This window comes from Phacochoerus africanus, chromosome 12 (genome assembly GCF_016906955.1).
Source record: "Phacochoerus africanus isolate WHEZ1 chromosome 12, ROS_Pafr_v1, whole genome shotgun sequence".
NCBI classification, from domain to species: domain Eukaryota; kingdom Metazoa; phylum Chordata; class Mammalia; order Artiodactyla; family Suidae; genus Phacochoerus; species Phacochoerus africanus.
The window spans coordinates 17,512,462-17,533,595 of record NC_062555.1 but is presented as its reverse complement, the minus strand read 5'-3'; the positions used below and the strand labels follow the sequence as shown (position 1 = coordinate 17,533,595).

General features: G+C 39.6%; 1 protein-coding gene across 4 annotated transcripts in view; it reads left to right on the top strand.

Annotated features, from left to right (window-relative positions):
* RGS7 (regulator of G protein signaling 7) overlaps nt 1-21,134 on the top strand; it is a 371,782-nt gene that overhangs the window by 340,567 nt on the left and 10,081 nt on the right. For 2 of the 4 annotated variants that reach the window (XM_047755056.1, XM_047755054.1), the window contains exons 11-17: nt 597-695; nt 2,221-2,282; nt 3,265-3,375; nt 5,033-5,158; nt 10,293-10,479; nt 13,273-13,362; nt 15,067-15,311. In XM_047755056.1, the coding sequence (XP_047611012.1) occupies nt 597-695; nt 2,221-2,282; nt 3,265-3,375; nt 5,033-5,158; nt 10,293-10,479; nt 13,273-13,362; nt 15,067-15,171 (780 nt within the window). In that variant the 3' untranslated portion in view covers nt 15,172-15,311. Of the gene's footprint in view, nt 1-596; nt 696-2,220; nt 2,283-3,264; nt 3,376-5,032; nt 5,159-10,292; nt 10,480-13,272; nt 13,363-15,066; nt 15,312-21,134 lie in introns of those variants that run through there. The other 2 variants (XM_047755057.1, XM_047755055.1) reach the window with 1 other exon arrangement.

Here is a 21,134-nt window from a genome sequence, read left to right as displayed (position 1 = left end):
CATGAGCCCTTTGGGTTCACAGATGCTTGCAAATGGTACTCGGTGGAACCAGGTGTCAGGGCCAGTTTTGCGAGATGGGAAAGTAGGAGCACTTGGCATGTCTTTGACCATCAGAGGCCAGATCAGCAATGGGATTCTCAACCTAGTCTCTCTCTTTAGTACGCTATTCCTTTCCTGTGTATTTTTATCCTTTTTTTTTTTTTTGGCTTATTACATTTTTATTCTCTTCTATATCCACCTCTGTCTTACTTTGAAATCCATACTTCTTAAATGTTATATTGTGTTGTCCTTCCCCAATTTAGTGCTATCAGCCCACCTTTGTATTTTATCACACTTACCCAGTTCTTTCCATGTAATCAATTATTCTGTCAGTTAATAATCTAACCACATATTTTTTCCAAAACCTGTGCTTCTATTTGACATTCATATGACATTTATGATAGCAGTACCTTTTGAGTTTTGATAAGAAGCTTCGTCCAATATGCAGCAAAGCATGGAGTTACTTCCCTGAATATATAACATGAAGTTATCTTTTAGAAAGTCTATGACTCTAATGCTATTTTATCCTAACGTATTTCTTTTTTATTTTAATATAGTCTGTCTATGGTTTACAAAATGATATTAGAAGTCACAGTCCTACCCACACACCCACACCGGAAAGTAAACCTGCAACAGAAGATGAGTTACAACAACAGGTGGGCCAACTGTATGATGGTTAATAGAGTAGCAGGTATGAGAACCAGATGGGGAATATTAATAGCATGTATTTTTTAAGTGATTAGTGTGAACGACCATTTCACATAGAAGATTTGCAGTTAAAAGGCAATTTTAAGGTATGTTGTCACTTGAAAATGTATCAATATACAGAAATTGTTTTCAAAACTCTTCACTCTTCCCCAAATTCTTTTTCCTTTAACCTTTTTGTTAGTTTGGTTTTTGTTTGTCTGTTTGTTTTAGGACTGCACCTGCAGCACATGGAATTTCTCAGCCTAGGGGTTGAATCGGAGCTGCAGCTCCTGGCCTACACCTCAGCCAAGGCAATGCCGGATCTAAGCTATCTCTGTGACCTACACCAGAGCTCATGGCAACACCAGAGCCTTAACCCACTGAGTGAGACCAGGGATCGAAGCTGCATCCTCATGGCTACTAGTGGGGTTCGTTACCACTGAGCCATGATGGGAACTCCCCTCTAATCTTTTTTTTTTCTAAATCACACACACACACACACACACACACACACACACACGGATTTATAGGTGTCTCCATTACTAAGAGTCTGTTTTGTTCTGATGAACTCTGTCTTAACGAATGAGAAGACAAGAGGTTGGGGACATGAGGTCATGTATTTTCCACCCCCAATCATGAGGCATGTCCTTCACAAAAGAGTGCTTACTGTTTTTTCCTGCAGTGCTGATCTCTATATGCCTCTTGAATAGTGCTAAGCCTTATTAGCACTGATGACCGCTCTCATTATGTATTGCTTCTTGTTTCATCCATTGATCAATAGCTTCAACTCCAAGTAATATTTCAAAGCAAACACCGAGTGTCTCATATCAAGGAATAGTTAAATCTCTTTGTTAGTTAAAACATGGGACTTTTTCCCCTTTCCTTCTTTCCCCTTAATGTTTATTTTATTGTAGGATGGTTTATCAGTTGTGTAATATATACTTTTTCTAGTATATTTATAATCACAGTGAGGAAAAAATAATGCAGAGAGTTTTAAATTTTCCATGTGCGATATGTCCATGTGAGAATTTGTCCTGAAAAGTTCATAAAATCATCCTTAAAACAACTATCATTGATCCTTTATAGGGTTAGTGTTAGGAAGCAGGTTTATTTTGACATTATAGTATCAAATAGCAAATACAGTTATTTCCTGAATTGAATGTTTGAGGAAGAAATGTGCTTCTGATTTGGTTACTCACTATGAATAAATGCTTAAAATTTCTATAGCACTTAAAGTTACCTTTCGTTAAAGCTGTCAGAATGTTCAAATCATTGCTCTTCCAAAGCAATATTGATTATATTTACATTCAAACAGCTTTTTATTTTTATTAACTCTTTCCAAGCCCTCATGTTTGACTTTTTTCTACAGACTTTGAACATGTACCGACTGCAAACATAGTCTTGCTTAGAATTGCCTAGTCTATTAGAATTTGGAGTTGAAAATTGTGAGAATGTCACTACTTATGTAACTACTTCTCCAAATCTTTTTTTCAGATAAAATATTGGCAAATACAGTTAGATAGACATAGGTTAAAAATGTCGAAAGTTGCTGACAGGTAAGTACTTTACGATACCATATAAATTTTTTAAAAATTCACGTGGCAGTTACATGCGTTTAGAATGGTGGGAGGCGAGCAGGTATAAAGAATTGGAAACCTGTAAAAAATATTATTTTCTTTTTCCTTTTTGAACACAGAAAAGTGTCAAAGAGCTCTTTTGTTTGCAGTTTAAATGACACAATGATCATTATTATCTTAAGTCTCTGGAGGTCCAGTGTTTGTGCAACCAGCGTCAAATAGAGAAGAGAATTCGAAGGAATTGAGGCTTTTCATTCCTTCTGGGAGAAATGAAGCTTTCAATTTATTAAGTTAGCTTTTTGCAACTTAGAGGCTCTCTATAAATTCATCTGAACGTTCACACTGGCCAGTTATTTGATGACGTTAGAATCTGAATTAAACTCAGACTTTGCGTATTTTCCTTTTCTTCATTGAATTGTGTTCTCAAGGCATTCGTATTCTTTACCTGGGAGCCTTGTTCAGTCCTACATCTCCGGCCTTTTTCCTCTCTTTCCCTTGACTTTTGTAAAATGTAGATTTGTTTTCAAAATGTTTTTGTCAGTGATTCCCCATTTACCTAATTTCTGTAAGTATTTTTGACAAAATTTCCTTTTAACCTCTTCTCCAGGTTAAACTAAAATCAGTTCTGCTGTGGGTGGGCTGATCGATCAAGGACTGGACTTAACCTTGGCGCTTCCTCTTATGCGCTGACTTCCATGTGGCTTCGTAGTCATGGAGGGATATTGACTCTATGGCTTGGCCGTGGGGAGCAGTGGAGTCCTTAGCCATTCTGGTCCTCTAAGAAGTGCAGTAAGCTGATGCACAAAAGCTACTGAAAAGTGAAAACTGCTATTGCATTAAATCCTATAAGCAAGCAGGGATTCCTTCGCCAAGCATTTTTATACAGTGTCCCTTAAAGACTAGACAGAACATCAGGCAGAAAACTAAGAAAAGTGAAATTTTTTTCTTCTTCTCTCTCAAGTCTGCTAAGTTACACGGAACAGTATGTAGAATATGACCCATTTCTTGTGCCCCCTGACCCTTCTAACCCGTGGCTGTCCGATGATACTACCTTCTGGGAACTTGAAGCAAGGTAAGTGAAATAAATGTTCTCCTCCTTTCAAATATTGTATTCATTTCAGGTTTGGGCAAAATAGGAAGAATCCTACAGTGACAAATTGTAAAGGTAATTTTACTCTGTGTCTATGTTAACCGCGAGATAAAGTTCCTGTTCAAGGCTATGGTTTTTGACACTTAAATATTTGCATTCATATTAAGATTTGCCTCTCCAGAAAGACTGGCACAAAATTAGAGGTGCAAATGTTTCTTTTTTGTTGTTGTTCTGTTGAAGTGTATAGTTGATTTACAATGTTGTGTTAATTTCTGCTGTACAGCAAATTGATTCAGTTATACATATACACATATCCATTCTATTCAGACTCTTTTTCCCATGGATTATTACGGAATATTTGGTAGAGTTCCCTGTGCTATACAGCAGGTGCCCCTTGACCATCCATTCCATATGCAATAGTGTTCACATGTCAATACAAGGTTTCAATATAGACTAATCAGGATCCTTATTTCTCAAAATTTAGCTCATTGATTTTAGCTTCACTGAAAATCCACATAGCCACAAAGGCCTATCTATTCCAGTAAAATGGATGCTAAATCCATACTCACTAAGTTCAACACAAGTGTGACTTGATAAATTCAATTTTATTTATCTTGTTTTAATTGCCACCCCTGTGGCATACGGAAGTTCCCAGGCCAGGGACCGAATCCCAGCTGCAGCTGCAACATACACCACAGCTGTGTCAACACCAGATCCTTTAACCCACAACACCCACTGGGGATCGATCCTGTGCCTCCACAATAACCGGAACTGCTGCAGTCAGATTCTTAACCCACTGTACCACAGCGGGAACTCCTCGATTTTAAACCAAAATGACTTTACCATAAATATTCTAGAGAAGCTGATAAGAGACTGAATTCTTAAGAAAACCAAAGTGCAGTTTAAGACTTCCTGGTTTCTTTCAAGGGAAGAATTATATCATCAATCTTGACAAAGTCATAGCAAAATTATAGCATACCTCTTTACAAAGTAAGGATTTAGTCTTCTGTAACCCTTCTCCAGATTGCATTTATGGACTGTCTCTTTCTTTTAGGTCCGTCCAGGGGTTCTTAAATGCTTGATAAGTGTAGAGCTTATCATCCATAAGCTTGAGACTCTATAGATGTGGAAGTTGGAACCTCAAGATGTTATGACTTAGCCAGGAGTGGGTCACACACTTAATTAACCACAGAATTAACCCGGGAATTAAGCCTTTTTATTCTCAATGCATTTCCCTGCAGCACAACCTGTCACCATGGGACTGCACTGTGCAGTGGTTAAGAAATTGAGCTCTAGGGTCAGAAGATTTGGAGTGTTAATCTGTTTGCATTGGCAAATTATAACCCTCGTAGTGCCTCGATTTCTTCATCAACTAAAAATAGTACCTATTTCATAAAGCTGCTGAAAAAGCCTGAAAGAGAGAATCCATCTCTTGGCGTCTAATGCTTAATAAACGTTAGACTTTATTATTAATGCCTTTCATCTCACTATAATTTCGTACAGAGCCATCAATCAGATATTTTTCCTGAAAAATATGTTAATGATAGGAACTTCAAAGCATATTTGATTTTGAGGGGAAATATGATGGCAGAAGATAGAGTTTGTAACAAAGGGAATATATTTGTTTTATCTCCTTTAGCAAAGAACCAAGTCAGCAGAGGGTAAAACGGTGGGGTTTTGGCATGGATGAAGCATTGAAAGATCCAGTTGGGAGAGAACAGTTCCTTAAATTTCTAGAATCAGAATTCAGCTCGGAAAATTTAAGGTAAGACATGTTGTCTGGCTCTTTCACTATAAGCAAGACACCCCTACCTGTGATAAGTCTGGTTATTTTGCCTTTATTAGACCCTTTACTGGAGTTCCCGTCGTGGCTCAGTGGTTAACGAATCCGACTAGGAACCATGAGATTGGCGGGTTCGATCCCTGTCCTTGCTCAGTGGGTTAAGGATTCGGTGTTGCCGTGAGCTGTGGTGTAGGTTGCAGACGCGGCTCGGATCCCACGTTGCTGTGGCTCTGGCGTAGGCCGGTGGCCACAGCTCTGATTCGACCCATAGCCTGGGAACCTCCATTTGCTGCGGGAGCGGCCCAAGAAATGGCAAAAAGAAAAAAAAAAAGACAAAAAATAAATAAATAAATAAAATAAAGATGTATACTATTTAGATGCGTGTTTGGCAAAGTGGAGAATGGTCAGTAATCTTTATGCAGTTAAATTAAATTGGTCTTCTTTGTATATTGCATCTCAAGTAAGATCTGGAAAGAGAGATTAAGTGCCTGTTTAAAAATAACTGGAAACAGAACTATGGAGGCAGCTCATTGACTTTGCACACTTAAATAGAGCCTCAGGAAGTTGAGAGCAGCACCGTGTTGTCAGTGCCTGCGAGAGAGGTGATCTCCCACCATCTGTTGTAAGCATCATCCTTACATATTTTGGAAATTTTTCTAACTTAAGAGGCCCCTGGAAATTGAACTTTTAAATGTGAGACACTGGAATAGACTTTAATGGCGCCATAATCCCTGAAATGAGTAATAACTTTCCACAACATAAAGTGGTTTTTCCACAAGCTCTTTCATTCATTATTCTTCCATTTACGTTCCCATGACTTATGCAGTCCTGTGAAATTCATTTACAGAAAAATGTCACCATTCATTTATTTCCACTGGAACTAAGCAGTGCCAGGCATTGTCACATTCTTTTCAGGGGATTTAACAGATACCAACACCAAACCATTCAGAAGTACAGAGAAGTTTGACAGGTGTCCCATGGATTACGCAAGATAACCGCAGACAGAATCTGGAGGAATTTAATTATATATGCATGCCTGTCATGGGGTGTTGGGGTGCAGCTTCCTGCTTTCTCTCAGGTGGATGAGAACCTTCGTTGAGGGCTTTCATAAGGTCTGCATTCGCTAAGGATTTTTATTAGACCTACTAAATAACATTTTCTACCTTGAGGTCACATCATCAGTTATTGAGTACAATAATGCATAAAAAATAAAGCAGAGGTAAAGTTTATTTTTAGCCTTTTGGTGGATGTGGAGATGGGGTTTCTTCTAATTCTCTAAGTTTTGGGGAAAATGCTGACACCATGGGGTTTCATGATGAAGAAATAAATAAACAATGCCTCATCAGTATCACTTAATCAAATAAAAATTCTTCCTAATCTTGGAGTTCCCATCATGGCACAGTGGAAATGAATCCGACTGGGAGCCATGAGGTTGCAGGTTCGATCCCCAGTCTCTCTCAGTGGGTTAAGGATCCTGCATTGCCGTGAGCTGTGGTGAAGGTTGCAGATTTGGCTCAGCTCCCGAGTGGCTGTGGCTGTGGCATAGGCCAGCAGCTGTGACTCCCGATTCAACCCCTAGCCTGGGTAACCTCCATATGCCGAGGGTGCGGCCCTAAAAAGCAAAATAAACAAATAAGTAAAGAAATAAAATTCTTCCTTATCTTATTAAAAGTACAGCCTCATGATGAATACAGAAGAAAACGCTGGGCGTTCGAATGAATTGAATCATGTGCTGTTTTCTTAGTCCCAGCCTTAACCATTTCTCAGCTCAGTAATTTTGGGCCACACTAGACTCCCTGCTAAGTAGTTACATTTAAGAAATATTACATGTTTCAGGGAGTTTCCATCGTGGCTCAGTGGGTTTCAAACCCGACTAGTATCCATAAGCATGCGAGTTCGATCCCTGGTCTTGCTCCCTGGATTAAGGATCCGGCATTGCCATGAGCAGTGGTGTAGGTTGCAGACATGGCTAAGATGCTGCATTGCTGTGGCTGTGGTATAGACCAGCAGCTGCAGCTCCAATTTGACCCCTATATTTCTTGAGTATCTGCCATAAGCTTGTTACATATTTCCCTACTAAGGATAGATAGATACAAATATAAATCTTAAGCATCTTACTATATGCCCCAATATGCTTTATATATTCACTGCTTTTATAAGTATGCCATGCTCTATTTTGTATATTATTTCTAATTATCATTCATCTCGTCACACATCAAAAATGAAATGTAAACATTCTTGCCCTATTTTACAGGTCAGCAAAACATGACTGGAAGAGGTTAAGCATCTTTTCAAGTCATATTACTAACAACTGGCATCCTAGACTTTCTATAAACCAGTACCACTGCGCCTCTAATCTGAACGTCCTGCTTCTGCCGGGTACTGGGTGTAACAGACTCTGGGGGAGGCAAAATGGGCCAGTTAGCCAACAGGACCAATTAACACCTAAATAAGTCTCAGTGCATCTTGTCTAAGCAGCTGCCCTGAAGTATCTGTATTTATGGAAGTGTAGCACTCGTGTAAACATTTTCTTCAGGTGTCCAGATGGGAAAAATAGGCAACGAATATTGCTCATTGATAAGTATTTACTCCTCAAATGTAACTTCTGCTCTCCCTTGGTGTATTTTGCTCATTCACTTTTCAGGTAAAGCATAGTAAGTTCTAAGTGAATGTAGTGATATGGGTTTTATGTAATCTATGTGCCTACAAATGTATCAGGCCCTTCAAAATACTCCCTACATGGTTTATCTCATGTAATCCAATGGAAAACCAGTGAGATAGGCAGTATCATCCCATTTTACTGATGGAAAAAATGGAGGCTCGAAGACACTAAGACATCCCCTCATATTCCAGCTACCACATGATAAGGGGGAATAGGGTTTTTTGCCAGCGCCCTCTACATTCTGCTGTGTTATTAATGAACAACTACAGTAATGCTGAGGATAGGAAAGGCATTGATGCTTTTAGGGAGGCCTTTCTTTTTTTTTTTTTTTTTTGTCTTTTTGCCTTTTCTAGGGCCACTCCCGCGGCAGATGGAGGTTCCCAGGCTAGGGGTTGAATCGGAGCTGTAGCCACTGGGCTACGCCACAGCCACAGCAACGCGGGATCGGAGCCACGTCTGCGACCTGTACCACAGCTCATGGCAATGCCAGATCCTTAACCCACTGATCGAGGACAGGGATCGAACCGGCGTCCTCATGGTTCCTAGTCGGATTCTTTAACCACTGAGCCACGACGGAAACTCCTAGGGAGTCATTTGGGAGCGTTGTTTTGAACATGTCATCTGCTGCAGACCTGGGGGCAAACCAGCCGCTTACATACGTGACTCGTTCTTCACATCTTCAGTTTTCTCTAAAGCGGGGGAGAGATTGGCACACAGTCTGTAGAGCTGTAGGGGCTGCGTGCATTGCTTGAGCCACATCACTTAGAATGTTGCCGGCTCTTATCAGTGTAGGTGCTGTTATGATGAGTTCCTCAGCCCTTTGATGTTTCATCCATGATTTCAAGTCGGCTTAAGAGGTCACCGCATCTGTACAGCGATCCCAGAACGCCGTTGCCCCAGCCAGTCCTTGCCCCAGCAGAGGGGCTCTTTCAAGCTCTTCCTCCCCAGACCGTCTGGTTGGAGCTGTTCCTCGAGACGCTCTCACGGGCTTCCTCGCCTTATTGAATGGTGTACTTTTGCTAGTTCGAGGACAGAGACTTTTTTTTGGTATCGATGTGTTCGAAGCATTCTGAAATGAACTTGAATAAACAGGAATTACTCCACGTATACTCCCTCCGATTTGCACAGAGCATCCCTATGAGATTGCAGGGTCAAAATCTGTATTTTGAAAAGAAATGGGCTTGGCTCTTCCCTCCTGGAAGCAGCAGTGGGGGTTGGGGGGTTTCACGTTTAAAGCCTTGTCCCAATTGGATTATCTACTGGTATCTAGCTACAGGAAAATGATACCTAGACCCTGGAAGATGCCTGGATTGAGTAATGCTTATTCTCATTCTAGCTCAACTGCTGTATTACTCATTTCTGAATTTATTTCATGAGTCCCCAAGTTAAACTGTAATAGCTGTGAAGGTACTGCTTATCCCCTTCTGCCTCCCTTAAGTAACCTTCGTCCCTGTGATCTTTGTTTCTTGGCCGCATCTACCATGAGAGCAATAGCGGCCCCTCTTGCAGATAACAGAGATCTAGTACTTCTTTTTTCAACCGTTCTTTAAAATGTTAACACCTTATTCTGCTATACATATTCATCTTTTCAACATTATTTCTATAGCTGATCAAAAAGATATAGAGCGAAATTTTTCTAAATGAGACTTCATTAACAGAATGTGACTTCTTGTTAGACTTTGCTCTTTGCTCTTATCAACCAAAACATATTCTACTGTTCTTTTCTTTCAGCATATACTGTATTCTATGCAGAAGCCTGTGAAATATACTCGTCTGTTTCCAAGGCTGTATGTTTATTTTTTCCAGCGCTTCTGAATCTCTAGAGTGCCTCTGCACATTTAAGCCTTTCAAACAGTTGCCGGTGAAGGCTTGCTGCTTCTGTCATGTCACAGTCTCTGAATTAAATAACCTAAAATTAGGTACTTGCCCTGATTTCTCCAGAGAGGGCATTTTCTGATCTTGTGACCAGGCCTCTTTTAAGTCCAGTAAAGCTTCACTGTAATTCCCTTGCCAGGTAAAGCAGAAAATCCTCTCCATACTCAGTGCTCAAACTGACAAAAGATCCAAAAAATAGACTCTGCTGTCATACTTTATTCTCTCAATCAGACGGTCTATGCGACTCCCCTTTAACCTCCTCTCCCTTTCTGATAAGTGGCTCTTAGCCGTGCTGCTTCGCTTCGGCAAAAATGAAGGTTGTGTAGAAGCAGGGCCCTGGCAGTTCTGTTTTGAACAGAAAACACCTAAAATAGATTGTTTTTAACATTTCCTTTCCCCAAATTGTATGTCTTTGAATATAGCTAATAAAAAAATTCAGTAAAGGCCTGTTATTGGAAGCCCTCGGAGAAAATGAGTTTATTATCGTGCCTCATTGTGAATTGTATGATAGGTCAATATTTTAAGAATTTTCAGATTGTGAGGCATCGGAGTAAATGCTTGGTGTCACATTTTACATAGATTCTGGCTAGCAGTGGAGGACCTGAAGAAAAGGCCTATTAGAGAAGTCCCCTCTCGAGTTCAGGAAATTTGGCAAGAATTTCTGGCTCCAGGAGCCCCCAGTGCCATTAACTTGGATTCTAAGAGCTATGACAAAACCACACAGAATGTGAAGGAGCCTGGACGATACACATTCGAAGATGCTCAGGTTGGTACATGGATGGGCCTCCCGTTCTGTCACAGACGCTCCTGAGAGGTTGGCAGTTAAGATACGTTTGTTTTATTTGCATTGTCGTTGGCGGGTATGCCTACTACTTTCAATTTAGGTAAAAGGTCTGTAAAATAACCAATTAACCTAGAAGAGAGCAGAGACACTTAAACGTGAAGAGTTTTTAAAACCTGGGAATGTTTTGTAAATTTGAATGTTTTTATTTGAACGCATCTCGAAAGGAAATATTTGAAATATTTGCAAACTTTTATTTTCGACTCTGTTGCTTCGGTAGCACATACTTGAGGCCATTAAGGTGTCTTCTAATACGGAGGTTCTCAGATTCGGATATTCCTAAATAATTCATTATTATGAATAGTCAGACCTAAAGTAAAATAGCTTAAAGGTCAGTAAAACTCAAACCAGCTTTGTTTCTGATGATAAAATAGACACTTACTAGTTTTCCAAGTTAATTTTTTTAGTCTACAATAAGAAATTTATATGAGCTATTAACTTCCTAAGACAAAGTTTTAAGTGTTTGTTTCTCAAACTGAATGTAATGTCCCTTAGGAATAATTTGTATTTCTACTTTCTCTAAAAAATCATTGTGCTCACCAGGAAAAATAAACTTGTAGTGAGAGATCTAATTTCCTAACGTGTTGAAATTGGCTTTTAAACCAGAACATGCCTGCTTTATAATTTCTTAAACCTCGTTTAAAGAATGTTAGCTCTAGAAAGTATCTTTTTTTTTAATAACATTACTGAAATAAGAAGATGAAATACTGAAATTCAATATAGAAGATGAATAATAAGATACAAAAATTTCTCTTCTTATTTTTACTCTCAGTAGAAAAATACCTTTATCTTTGGCTTTGGTTTATAAAAGAAACGAGCCACTGTAGAGAAAACTAATTCAGGTTGAAACAGCTCACCAAAAACTCATTCCCCCTGCCTGGCTCTGCTGTGGTCTGCTGTATGGAAATAGTTAAATTCTATGGAGACACAAGAGAGCAGGATAAAAAAGTCCAGCTCTGTTGCTTCTTTCTCTGATGATTTTTCTTTCAGTGCAAGATTTCAAGCATTTTTCTAAAGGCAACAACATATTAACTGTTTGGAATGATCTGCCTGAAATCTTTAAGAAAACATTTTTTTTCTATGTCACTAAAAAATATTATTGCTTAATAAGCCTTCAATAGTAGGAAAAGACATAATTCTCTCTAGAAAAAATAAATTTTCCCTAACCCTAGGCTTCTTTTTTCAATCAATTTCAGGTATTCGACTCCAGTTTTCTGTGAGTTTTTTAAACTCTGTATTCAAATACGAATAATAGAAATTCCTGCCATTTTTTTATGAAGAGATGTGGTGTAATAAGAAAGCAGATTTTGGAGCCAAATAGCCTGGGTTCCACTCTGAGCTCTGCTCTGTGACCTATTGCAAGACATTCGCTTCTTCATGCTTCAGATTCTACGTATTTAAAATGGATGTAAAAATGGTTACCAACCTTGTTGAGGTTTTGTGAGGGTTAAATTAGGCAAACACTTAGAAGCTTACCTGAAATATACTCCGGTGTATTGGAACACATACTAGGAATGCCCTCACCTATCACTTTGCTGAACACTTATCACTCCTCTAGCCCTCACAGTAACCCTGTTTTATGGATTAGAAAATTGAGGCTCAGAGAGATTGAAGTAAGTGATCAAAATTTACATGGTTACAAGTGGTAGATCTTGAGCAAGTTGGGATCTGAATCTCAAAATACTTGACTCCAAAACAAGACATTGCTCCACTTTTCCAACAATCAATTCTGATACAGCTCCAAATGCACCCTACCTTTGGAGATGAACCTTATGCTAGATATCGAAGTGTCTTTAAGTGGATTCATGGTAACTCCAAATTATTGCTCTTGTGTTTAAGACCAAGGAAACCAAGGCATTATATATATTTTTCCCAAACTTGAAGAGACTGGGACATGCAGGATACTCTCAAATGGTTCAAAACTCAACATCTACCACATGAGAGTGAGCAAGGAGCATTTGCACTCCCTTAAGCTGCAATAGGCCAAAGCAGAATCTCCCTAGATCGGGCCAGTACTGAATTAGATGAATGCTTTATTTTCTTTGACTTCTTTGTCTACCAATATTATCATCGAAACACAACAGACTGTTGCAGACTGACTAGGATTAAATTATCAAATATTTACCTAATTTGCCTTGAATGTGTTTTTTTTAAAAAGCACACAAATTGGGAGGTTTAGCAATTAAATAGCACAAAATTTATTTTTGGCCTTGTGCTCTGTCCTAAAGTGGGTATGGAAGACAATTTTCACCAAAAAGATGATTCATCTGGGAAGTCTGCACCCTCCAAGTACATGTCAAGGCCAAAGGTATCTAGAGTGATGACTGCATCTTGACTTCCCATCATTTCTCTTTTGGCCTGCACTAATCCTAAAAGACAGCGGATGTATTTATAATCTCAAGTGAGCGATACACATCAACGACTTGATTTGAAAGTACTTCATTACAATCCGTTAACTAAATTCCATTTTTAAAAAGGACTGGATCTGAGTTCCCTCCTCTGTAGCTCCCAAACCAGCTTAAACATTGATCCTTGAATAAAATAATCCATTTGAGGGTATGAATATTCCATAAGCATATAAGGTATTTGCATCAGCATTATAATTATTTTTAGCTGCTTCCAGTTTTGTTTTTGAACCAAACGTTATATTCTTATCACAGCTTTGGATTTTTTCCTGAGAAATAATAAAGAAGCCCCTCAACTCCCCTTTCTTTTTAGGAGCACATTTACAAACTGATGAAAAGTGATTCATATCCACGCTTTATAAGATCCAGTGCCTATCAGGAGCTTCTACAGGCAAAGAAAAAGGTATTGGTTCTTTGTGGACTTCTATGACCTAGTTCTCAGTTAGACTTATGTGGTGCAGTTATATCCCTGCTGGGCCCAGAGTGCTGGACAAAACGGTAAGTGCCTACACTCCAAGCCTCCCCCAGACCTCTCATTCTGCAAGGACCATTTAAGGGTTCTGTCTTTCTGTTTGTTAATCGCTTATTTTCTCTTTTGTTTAATTGTTTCTGCAGATGATCATGCTTCGTAACGGCTTTTAGATGCTGTTTTCATGTTTCATGTTAGTCTTCTGTATGTCTAGTTTAAGGAAATAAAAACTTACAATAAAGACATGAAAAGAATAATGTCATCAGATTAGAGACTTAGAGAGGATTTTCTTTGTCCACTAAGGTAGAATGTATATCTGGGGCTCTATGCCCCATAATTAAAAATAGACTCATTTTTTTCAATGGTGGTTGCCAAAGGCAGTAATATTTGCTTTCAGATATTTTCATTTAGCATTTATTCTCTGCCACTTTGTGTCCCTGCAATGAGGTTTCATACCTAAGATGACAGCCAAGCATATGTTGGAAGAGCTGCAATAGGTCCTGTTGTTCAGTTAATGTTTATAATCAAAGGCTCACCGTTGATGACACCTTATTTAATCAGTGTAAAAGTGGAAACTCTGGATGTAAACACCGGCATCACTTATTATTTTCTAATGTTGAAATAATCCATAGCTTCTTGAAATGCTGAGATGAAGTTGTAATTATTTGTAATTAACGATTATCATTTAAGCTAATGGGATTTTTAAAAGTCCATTGACTTTGCAACTGGAAATAGATACACCATAGCGCCATTGTCCCTGTACAGCAGCCCCCTAGCCTCATGGGGCTGTATAAATTTAAATTTAAACTTAATTAAGATTATATAAAATTCTAACCAAGTTTCAAACACTCAGTGGCCACAGCTAAAGACTTCTGAAATGTTAGACAGGACAGTATGACATTGCCTTGCTCTCAGAAACTTCTCCTGGATAGCAATGCTCTGCAGAATTAGCGATATCATGGATAGAAATCTAGTCCCAGTATAAAACTATGAGGAAATTCTGAAGATAAGCCACTAGATTTTCAAATATTTGGGCTTTGAAAATGTCGACATAGGAGTTCCCGTCGTGGCTCAGTGGAAACGAATCTGACGAGTGTCCGTGAGGACACAGGTTTCGTCCCTGGCCTCGCTCAGTGGGTTACGGATCCGCGTTGCTGTGAGCTGTGGTGTAGGTTGCAGATGCAGCTCAGATCTGGCGTGGCTGTGGCTGTGGTGTAGGCCGGGCAGCTGTAGCTCCGATTCAACCCAAAGCCTGGGAACCTCCATCTGCCCTAAAAAGACAGAAAAAAGGAAGAAGAAAATGTTGACATACATTCTTAACAGAGGTGCTTCATTTCAGTGTAATTTGTTGTGCTTGAAATCACACCTTTTTTTTTTGCACAAGAGTTTTGGTGTGAAAAGTGGAAGCTCTGACGCAAACAGAGCCCATGTCCTGTGATGAGAGGCCTTCGGTGGCCGCTGTCCTCTCGTCCCAATCCCCGTGCTTTAGAACATGAATTTGGTGTGGCCTCATTTCATCATCCTGTCTTTTTCTGCTCTTTCTTTCTTTCTTTCTTCTCTCTCTCTCTTTCTCTCTCTCTCTGTCTCCTCTCCCCCCGCCTTTTTTTTTTATTCCTTATTTCCCTTTGCCCCACCCAGTCCCACACATGTAAGTCGGGATACTCAATGGATCGCAGAACATCTTTTGAAAACTTTTCGCAGAACGTGGTAAGTTTTAAATGTAAAGGAATTACAAGTCATTAGGTCCCGTTGGGAAGTTTTCCCAGTTTCAAGTCCCGTCTTTGACCTTGCATCCTTTGATGTAACAGCAAAGTATTTATTGCCTTTATTCAGCTTCAGAACGTTGTGCTTGCTGCTTATCCTGCCGTCCTAGCACTTTCCAGAAAAGATAAAGATGTGATATGGGAAAATCTATGTGTATCAAACTAAGGTTTGGAAAGAAGTGTGTACTCTAACACATAAAATGAAGCAATAACTGTTCTTTATATTTTAATTTTTTTTTCACGTTTCCCTTTATTAACGATAGTGCATGCATTTCTATATGATTTTCCTTCGCTCTTCCTAAGGTTTAAAAGTTTAAGAACAATGAGGGGTCTGTGCTTTCTAATTTGCAGGGAGAAAAATGACTTATTGACCAATTTAAAGCCAGACTCAGTATGAAGGGGGTTTGGTGACAATATGTGCCCCAGCAGAGACTCACTAGCATGTCTTTCTTATTCTTTATTTTTCAGGAAGGTATTGAAAACCTTGCATAAATTGCATAAATCATCTGGGAAACCAGCAGTTTCCCTACCAGTGTTTGCTTAGTATCTTGCTGTGTGTTTTAGTGATATATTTATTTGTTTGTGGGATTTTTTTTTTCTTTTTGGTATTGTGCCAGTGCCTTTGGAACTTTCTGACATTGTGTAAGCTCAAACTAAAGCCTTCAACACATTTATTTTTATAGGGCAGAAACATCCCTATTTTCCCATGCCATAAAAACTGTACACCAACACTGAGGGCCAGCACTAACCTGTTATGAAAAGAGGTAGAAAAATCTTGGTTTATACTCAAGTTCGTCTGCATTGTCTGTTGAGTTGTGTGGTTAGCTCCATGCTGCTGCTGCTGTGTGTGTGTTGTGGCTTTTGCTGTGATGGCCAGTTCAGTGGATTTATGTGTGTTGAAATGTAAGCAAATCGGATTCAGCCAAAATTTGGTTTTTGTTTCTAGTTTCCTGCAAGGATCCTTGTGGTGGGGAACACGAATCACTTCTCTTTATGAATTGCCAGTGTGGCTGTGCACAGAGTGTTTGAGAGACTTTAAAAAGCCGTATGCTTTAAACACTCGATGCAATTGCACAAATTAAAGGACTGGGAAATGAAGGACTCCAGGAATTAATCACGCTATAAACTTACCAAAATTTTGAGTGGCTCATTTGGAAACTCTGACCTATACTGTAAAATTTTCCTAAGCATGCCTCACCACGGGAGGATAAAGACAATGCTAAAGAAATGCTTCAAGATTTTGCAGGAGAACATTGCCATAGGATGTTGCCCCGTGCTTTGTGTATTAAGAATCATTTCCAATTTTTTCTTTTATAGCACATGCTGACAGAATATTGTTCTTGAGAGGGGATTGGACATTTCTGTGCTATAGTTCAAAACTTATAATGCAAATTAAGGAAGATGGAAAGGGGAGCAGAATGGTTGTCTTCCCTCCAACATCGTCCCCAAAGCTGGCCAACTCCCCCCGCTCTTAAAATAGCGCCCCGTTGTTAACTCATGGCAAATGTTAGGAAAGGATCACTAGGAAATAACGGAAAGAGAGAGTCAATCACCTACACCTTCAATCAAAATTCATACACCAGGAGTTCCCATCGTGGCGCAGCGGAGATGACTCTGACTAGGAACCATGAGGTTTCAGGTTCGATCCCTGGCCTTGCTCTGTGGCCATGAGCTGTGGTGTAGGTCGCAGATGTGGCTCAGATCAGGCGTTGCTGTGGCTGTGGTGTAGGCCAGCAGCTATAGCTCAAATAAGACCCCTAGCCTGGGAATCTCTATGTGCCGTGCCCTGGGTGCGGCCCTAAAAAGACAAAAAAAAAAAAAAAATTCATACACCAAGTGCCACCTGTACTGCAGACACTGTGCACATCTTGGGAGCATGTGGAAGGTATGGGCCTTCATTGCTAAGGCACGTAATGATCTAAGCAAAGTGTTATGATGTCCAGGAGAAAGATAAACTATTTCTACTTGGTATTAGGGTGGGTAGGGAGGACCCAGGGGTAATGAGACTTCCCAGAAGTTATATTTAATTGGATACATAGGCTTTCAGTAGGTTAAAACTGTACTTTTAAGGAGGGGAAGAAAGGCTGGAATTCCTGAAGAAAGAGACATGGAGTAACTCTCATACCAGAACACATATAGACACATAACCTACTGATAAATTTCAGACAAAATTGTTTAGAGTTAATCTGTTTCCATCCAGGAAAATAAAAAGTAGTATTTTGTTCTGGTAGTACTCTAAAGAAAGGAAGTAAGGAGATTAGAAAGGTTCTCTGATTTCTTCAATGGATTATAAACGATTACATTTATTTGATGAGTCATGAGAAATAAATTTCTGTCATGATAATTATTTAGATACAAAATTTAAAATATTTTGCCATAGATCATTAAAGTTATAATGATTAACTTTCTATTTCCATTTCTTTTTTATTTCCCCTGGTTCCGTGTTCCTCCATATTATGATTACTCTTAGGGTCAGCTCTTGTGTTAGGCATCCTAAGTACATAAATAAAAGATTTTTTTAATAAAAGATTTTATGGCTTACCTTAATAGGATCAATAAAATGATTCTAACACAAGATAAAGACTGAGTGATTTTATTATAATCAGACAGACATAATAGAGGAAAGATAGTGTTTACATAAACTCTTTAAAGGAGCCCAGGGTGGGAATTCCCATTGTGGCTCAGCGGTTAACAAACCCAACTAGCATCCACGAGGACGCAGGTTTGATCCCCGACCACACTCAGTGGGTTAAGGATCCGGTGTTGCCGTGAGCTGTGGTATAGATCACAGGTGCAGCTCGGATCCCACGTTGCTGTGGCTGTGGGGTAGGCCAGCAGCTACAGCCCTGATTCCACCCCTAGCCAGGGAACCTCCATATGCCGCAGGTGTGGCCCTAAAAAAATAAATAAATAAAATAAATAAAGGAGTCCAGGGTACCGATTGCTCTGATAACTGCAAGGATGCTACAAAATAGAGAGAATCCAAGAAAGAAACGGACTTGAGGAAATGCAGATTAACAAGTCTGCAGACCGTGAAAGGAACTGGAAAAGTAAGATAATGATTCCTTTTCATTGAGTGCCTGCCATGTGCCAGACGCTGCACGAGGCACTTTATATTATCTAATTTAATAAATCTGAACGTGCAGGTGAGGGAATGTAATACTCATTATTTATCCATTTTACAGCAGAGAAAACTGGAAGGTTGCAAGAGCTACTTAATTTTCCCTGCATCCTGGGTCAGCTAAGGAGCCAGCGCTCCCCCCAAATTGATTTTGTTCCTCTCTCCCTGATCACCTTGCTCCTTGATAGTCTTCTAACTGGTAGAGAATAAATAAATCCTGCCACCTGATGATAAACTCCTCAGGAGGCTGAGTCAATGTCCATCCGTGTTCACTTGTAGCACTTTTATTTACATTTTCCGCATCGTTATTTTTATAACCTGGCTTATAAAAATGGCATCACTGTTTTATTTCACAGAAGAGTCAAGAGGGTGTTGCAAGACAGCTCTTCCCAGCACCGTGGGAAATTCCACTGCTTACCGAGGCTAATAAACTCTCGCTGATGCTTTAGAGAATAATTAAACCGCGAACACAAAGCATTTGAGAGTGTTGCGAAGACACTCATTAATCTTGTTTGCTGTTGGCGGTGGTGTTCTTTAGAAACACAGTCATCTTGGGAGGTGGTCAGGCAGGTGTTACCATTGTTTCGCAGATGAGCAAATTGAGGACTCGTGAGTGAAGTCACCTCACCAACATTAAGCAGTTTGTGGAGTGTCAGTGCCAGGACTGGAAGCAGAGTTTTCTGTCTTTACACGTAGTCCTTGATAAATTACTCATTTTCTCCCCTTTGCGGCCAACACTGGAGGAATCAAAATCACTTGTACTTGTGAAATACCTTCTCTTTGGCTTGTTGTCTCAAGAATGTCATTTATCGTGATTTGCTCTTGTAGTGCTTTGTTTTCCTTGCCATCAGAGAGGTTTCTTAAGGTCTCGCTTTGTCCTCCCTGCCTTTATATGCCGACTTACTAAGTTGTCTTCATTCTCTTTTGACAAAGTTCACGCAATGGTGGTTTTCTTCCTCCGTGAGCAGCATCAAATGCCATCTGTCACCGTTTCTCCAACCATGAGCCATCATAGCATCTGTCTGCCATACAGACCTCAAGGGTTAGCCAAGAAGGGCAGAGACAGAGTCGGAGGACTGGTCAATATTCATAAACCGAGGGCCAACAGTGCTTCGTGTTACCTCTCGCCTTAGTTTGACTTTGTGGGCTATAAAATAGAAATGAGAATTAGAGAATGTTTTACTGTAGCTTTTCCCGGAACTCACCGACTCTAACTTCTTTTGAGGAAAAAATTTACCCTGTCTCAGCGAAGACAGTTTATAGCCTGCAAGGCAACAGCAGATAAGATGTCCTGACCACCCAGCTTCCCAACCCCTCCTCTGGTGTGTTGATCCTCGTGCCCAGGGCTGGCGAGGTGGCCTTTCGAGACCAGACAGATTACCAAGAGAAGTTTTGGAAACTCTATGAGAGAATGTAGCAAAAGGACTGGGCTGGCTCTGAAATCAGTTAATTTTTTGCAGTCAAGTCTGTATTGAATACACATATTGCTAAGAACAAACATAAATATAACTCTAATAATTTGTTTGGAGGGTTAAAACTGAAAAAGATACAATACGCTTAGTTCTTTTAGGATATTCTTTTTTGCTAAGTCTAATTAAATTCCTTAAACCGGCCACAGAGGCCCTGACTAATGTACTTGATACAGATTTTATACACACTATAAAATAGGGTTTAAAAAAATGCTCAGGCCTAGAACCCTGATGTACTCATATTTACGTTTGAAACCCAGTCTCACACGTTCTTGCCCTATGAATTTTTAGAAATCAGTTAAACTGCTGAACCTCAATTTCATTTAGTTAAAATATTTCTAGCTAGAAATAGCTGTCATTAGTATTTTGTATCAATAAATAAATGCATTTAAGATATACTTTAGATGTTTTTGAAACATGCTTTATTTATTTAAAATGCATCAGAAATATCTTCTAGGTCTTTTCACATTCTTCTACATGACTCTATGTATTGACTGCACAAAATTTCTCTGTGTGGGTATGACCAGATTGTATTTTTCCAATCCTCTGTTGATGGGCATTTATGTTGTTCGTTCATTCTCTCTTTTTTTTTTTTTGTCTTTTTGGGGCCGCATTCATGGCATATGGAGGTTCCCAGGCTAGGGTTCAAATTGGAGCTGTAGCCACCAGCCTACACCACAGCCACAGAAACAGCAGATCCAAGCTGCATCGGTGACCTACACCACAGCTCACAGCAACGCCGGATCCTTAACCCACTGAGCAAGGCTAGGGATCAAACCTCATGGTTCCTAGTCAGATTCATTTCTGCTGAGCCATGACGGGAACTCCTCTTTCTTTCTTTCTTTATTCATTGTCAATATAGATCAAAGTGTGATAAATGTCATTCAAGTTAAATAGTGATTTTTTTCTCATATTTATAAAAATTAAGTTGCTTGGTTAAATGGAATGCAAAGTTATAAAATAAGAGATTTCTCTTTATTTTTCTCTCTCTCTGATCGTTACATTTTCCCTAACACAAAAGCATACCCTAGAGGGGAAGCTATCTTATGGCAGAAGGCGGAAGGCAGAATTTGTGTTCTTGATTTCCAGAACCACTGGTGTTACACATGAATAACAGGCTCCCTTCTCAGTTGTCCCTCAATCTATGAAGAATGATAGTCATTTTCTGGGAGTCTTACCCTGTTTTTGAAACACTATCAAAAACTCTCTGGATTGTTTCTAGTCCCCGGTCAGATGGTTTTAACGTGGTTAGGGTTAGGGTTAGGGTAAATGTGAAATCTAGCAGGGAATTTCCTCTGCATACCTGAACGATCACGGTGATTGTAACAGAGCACCCTCTCCGCGCAGTGCAGC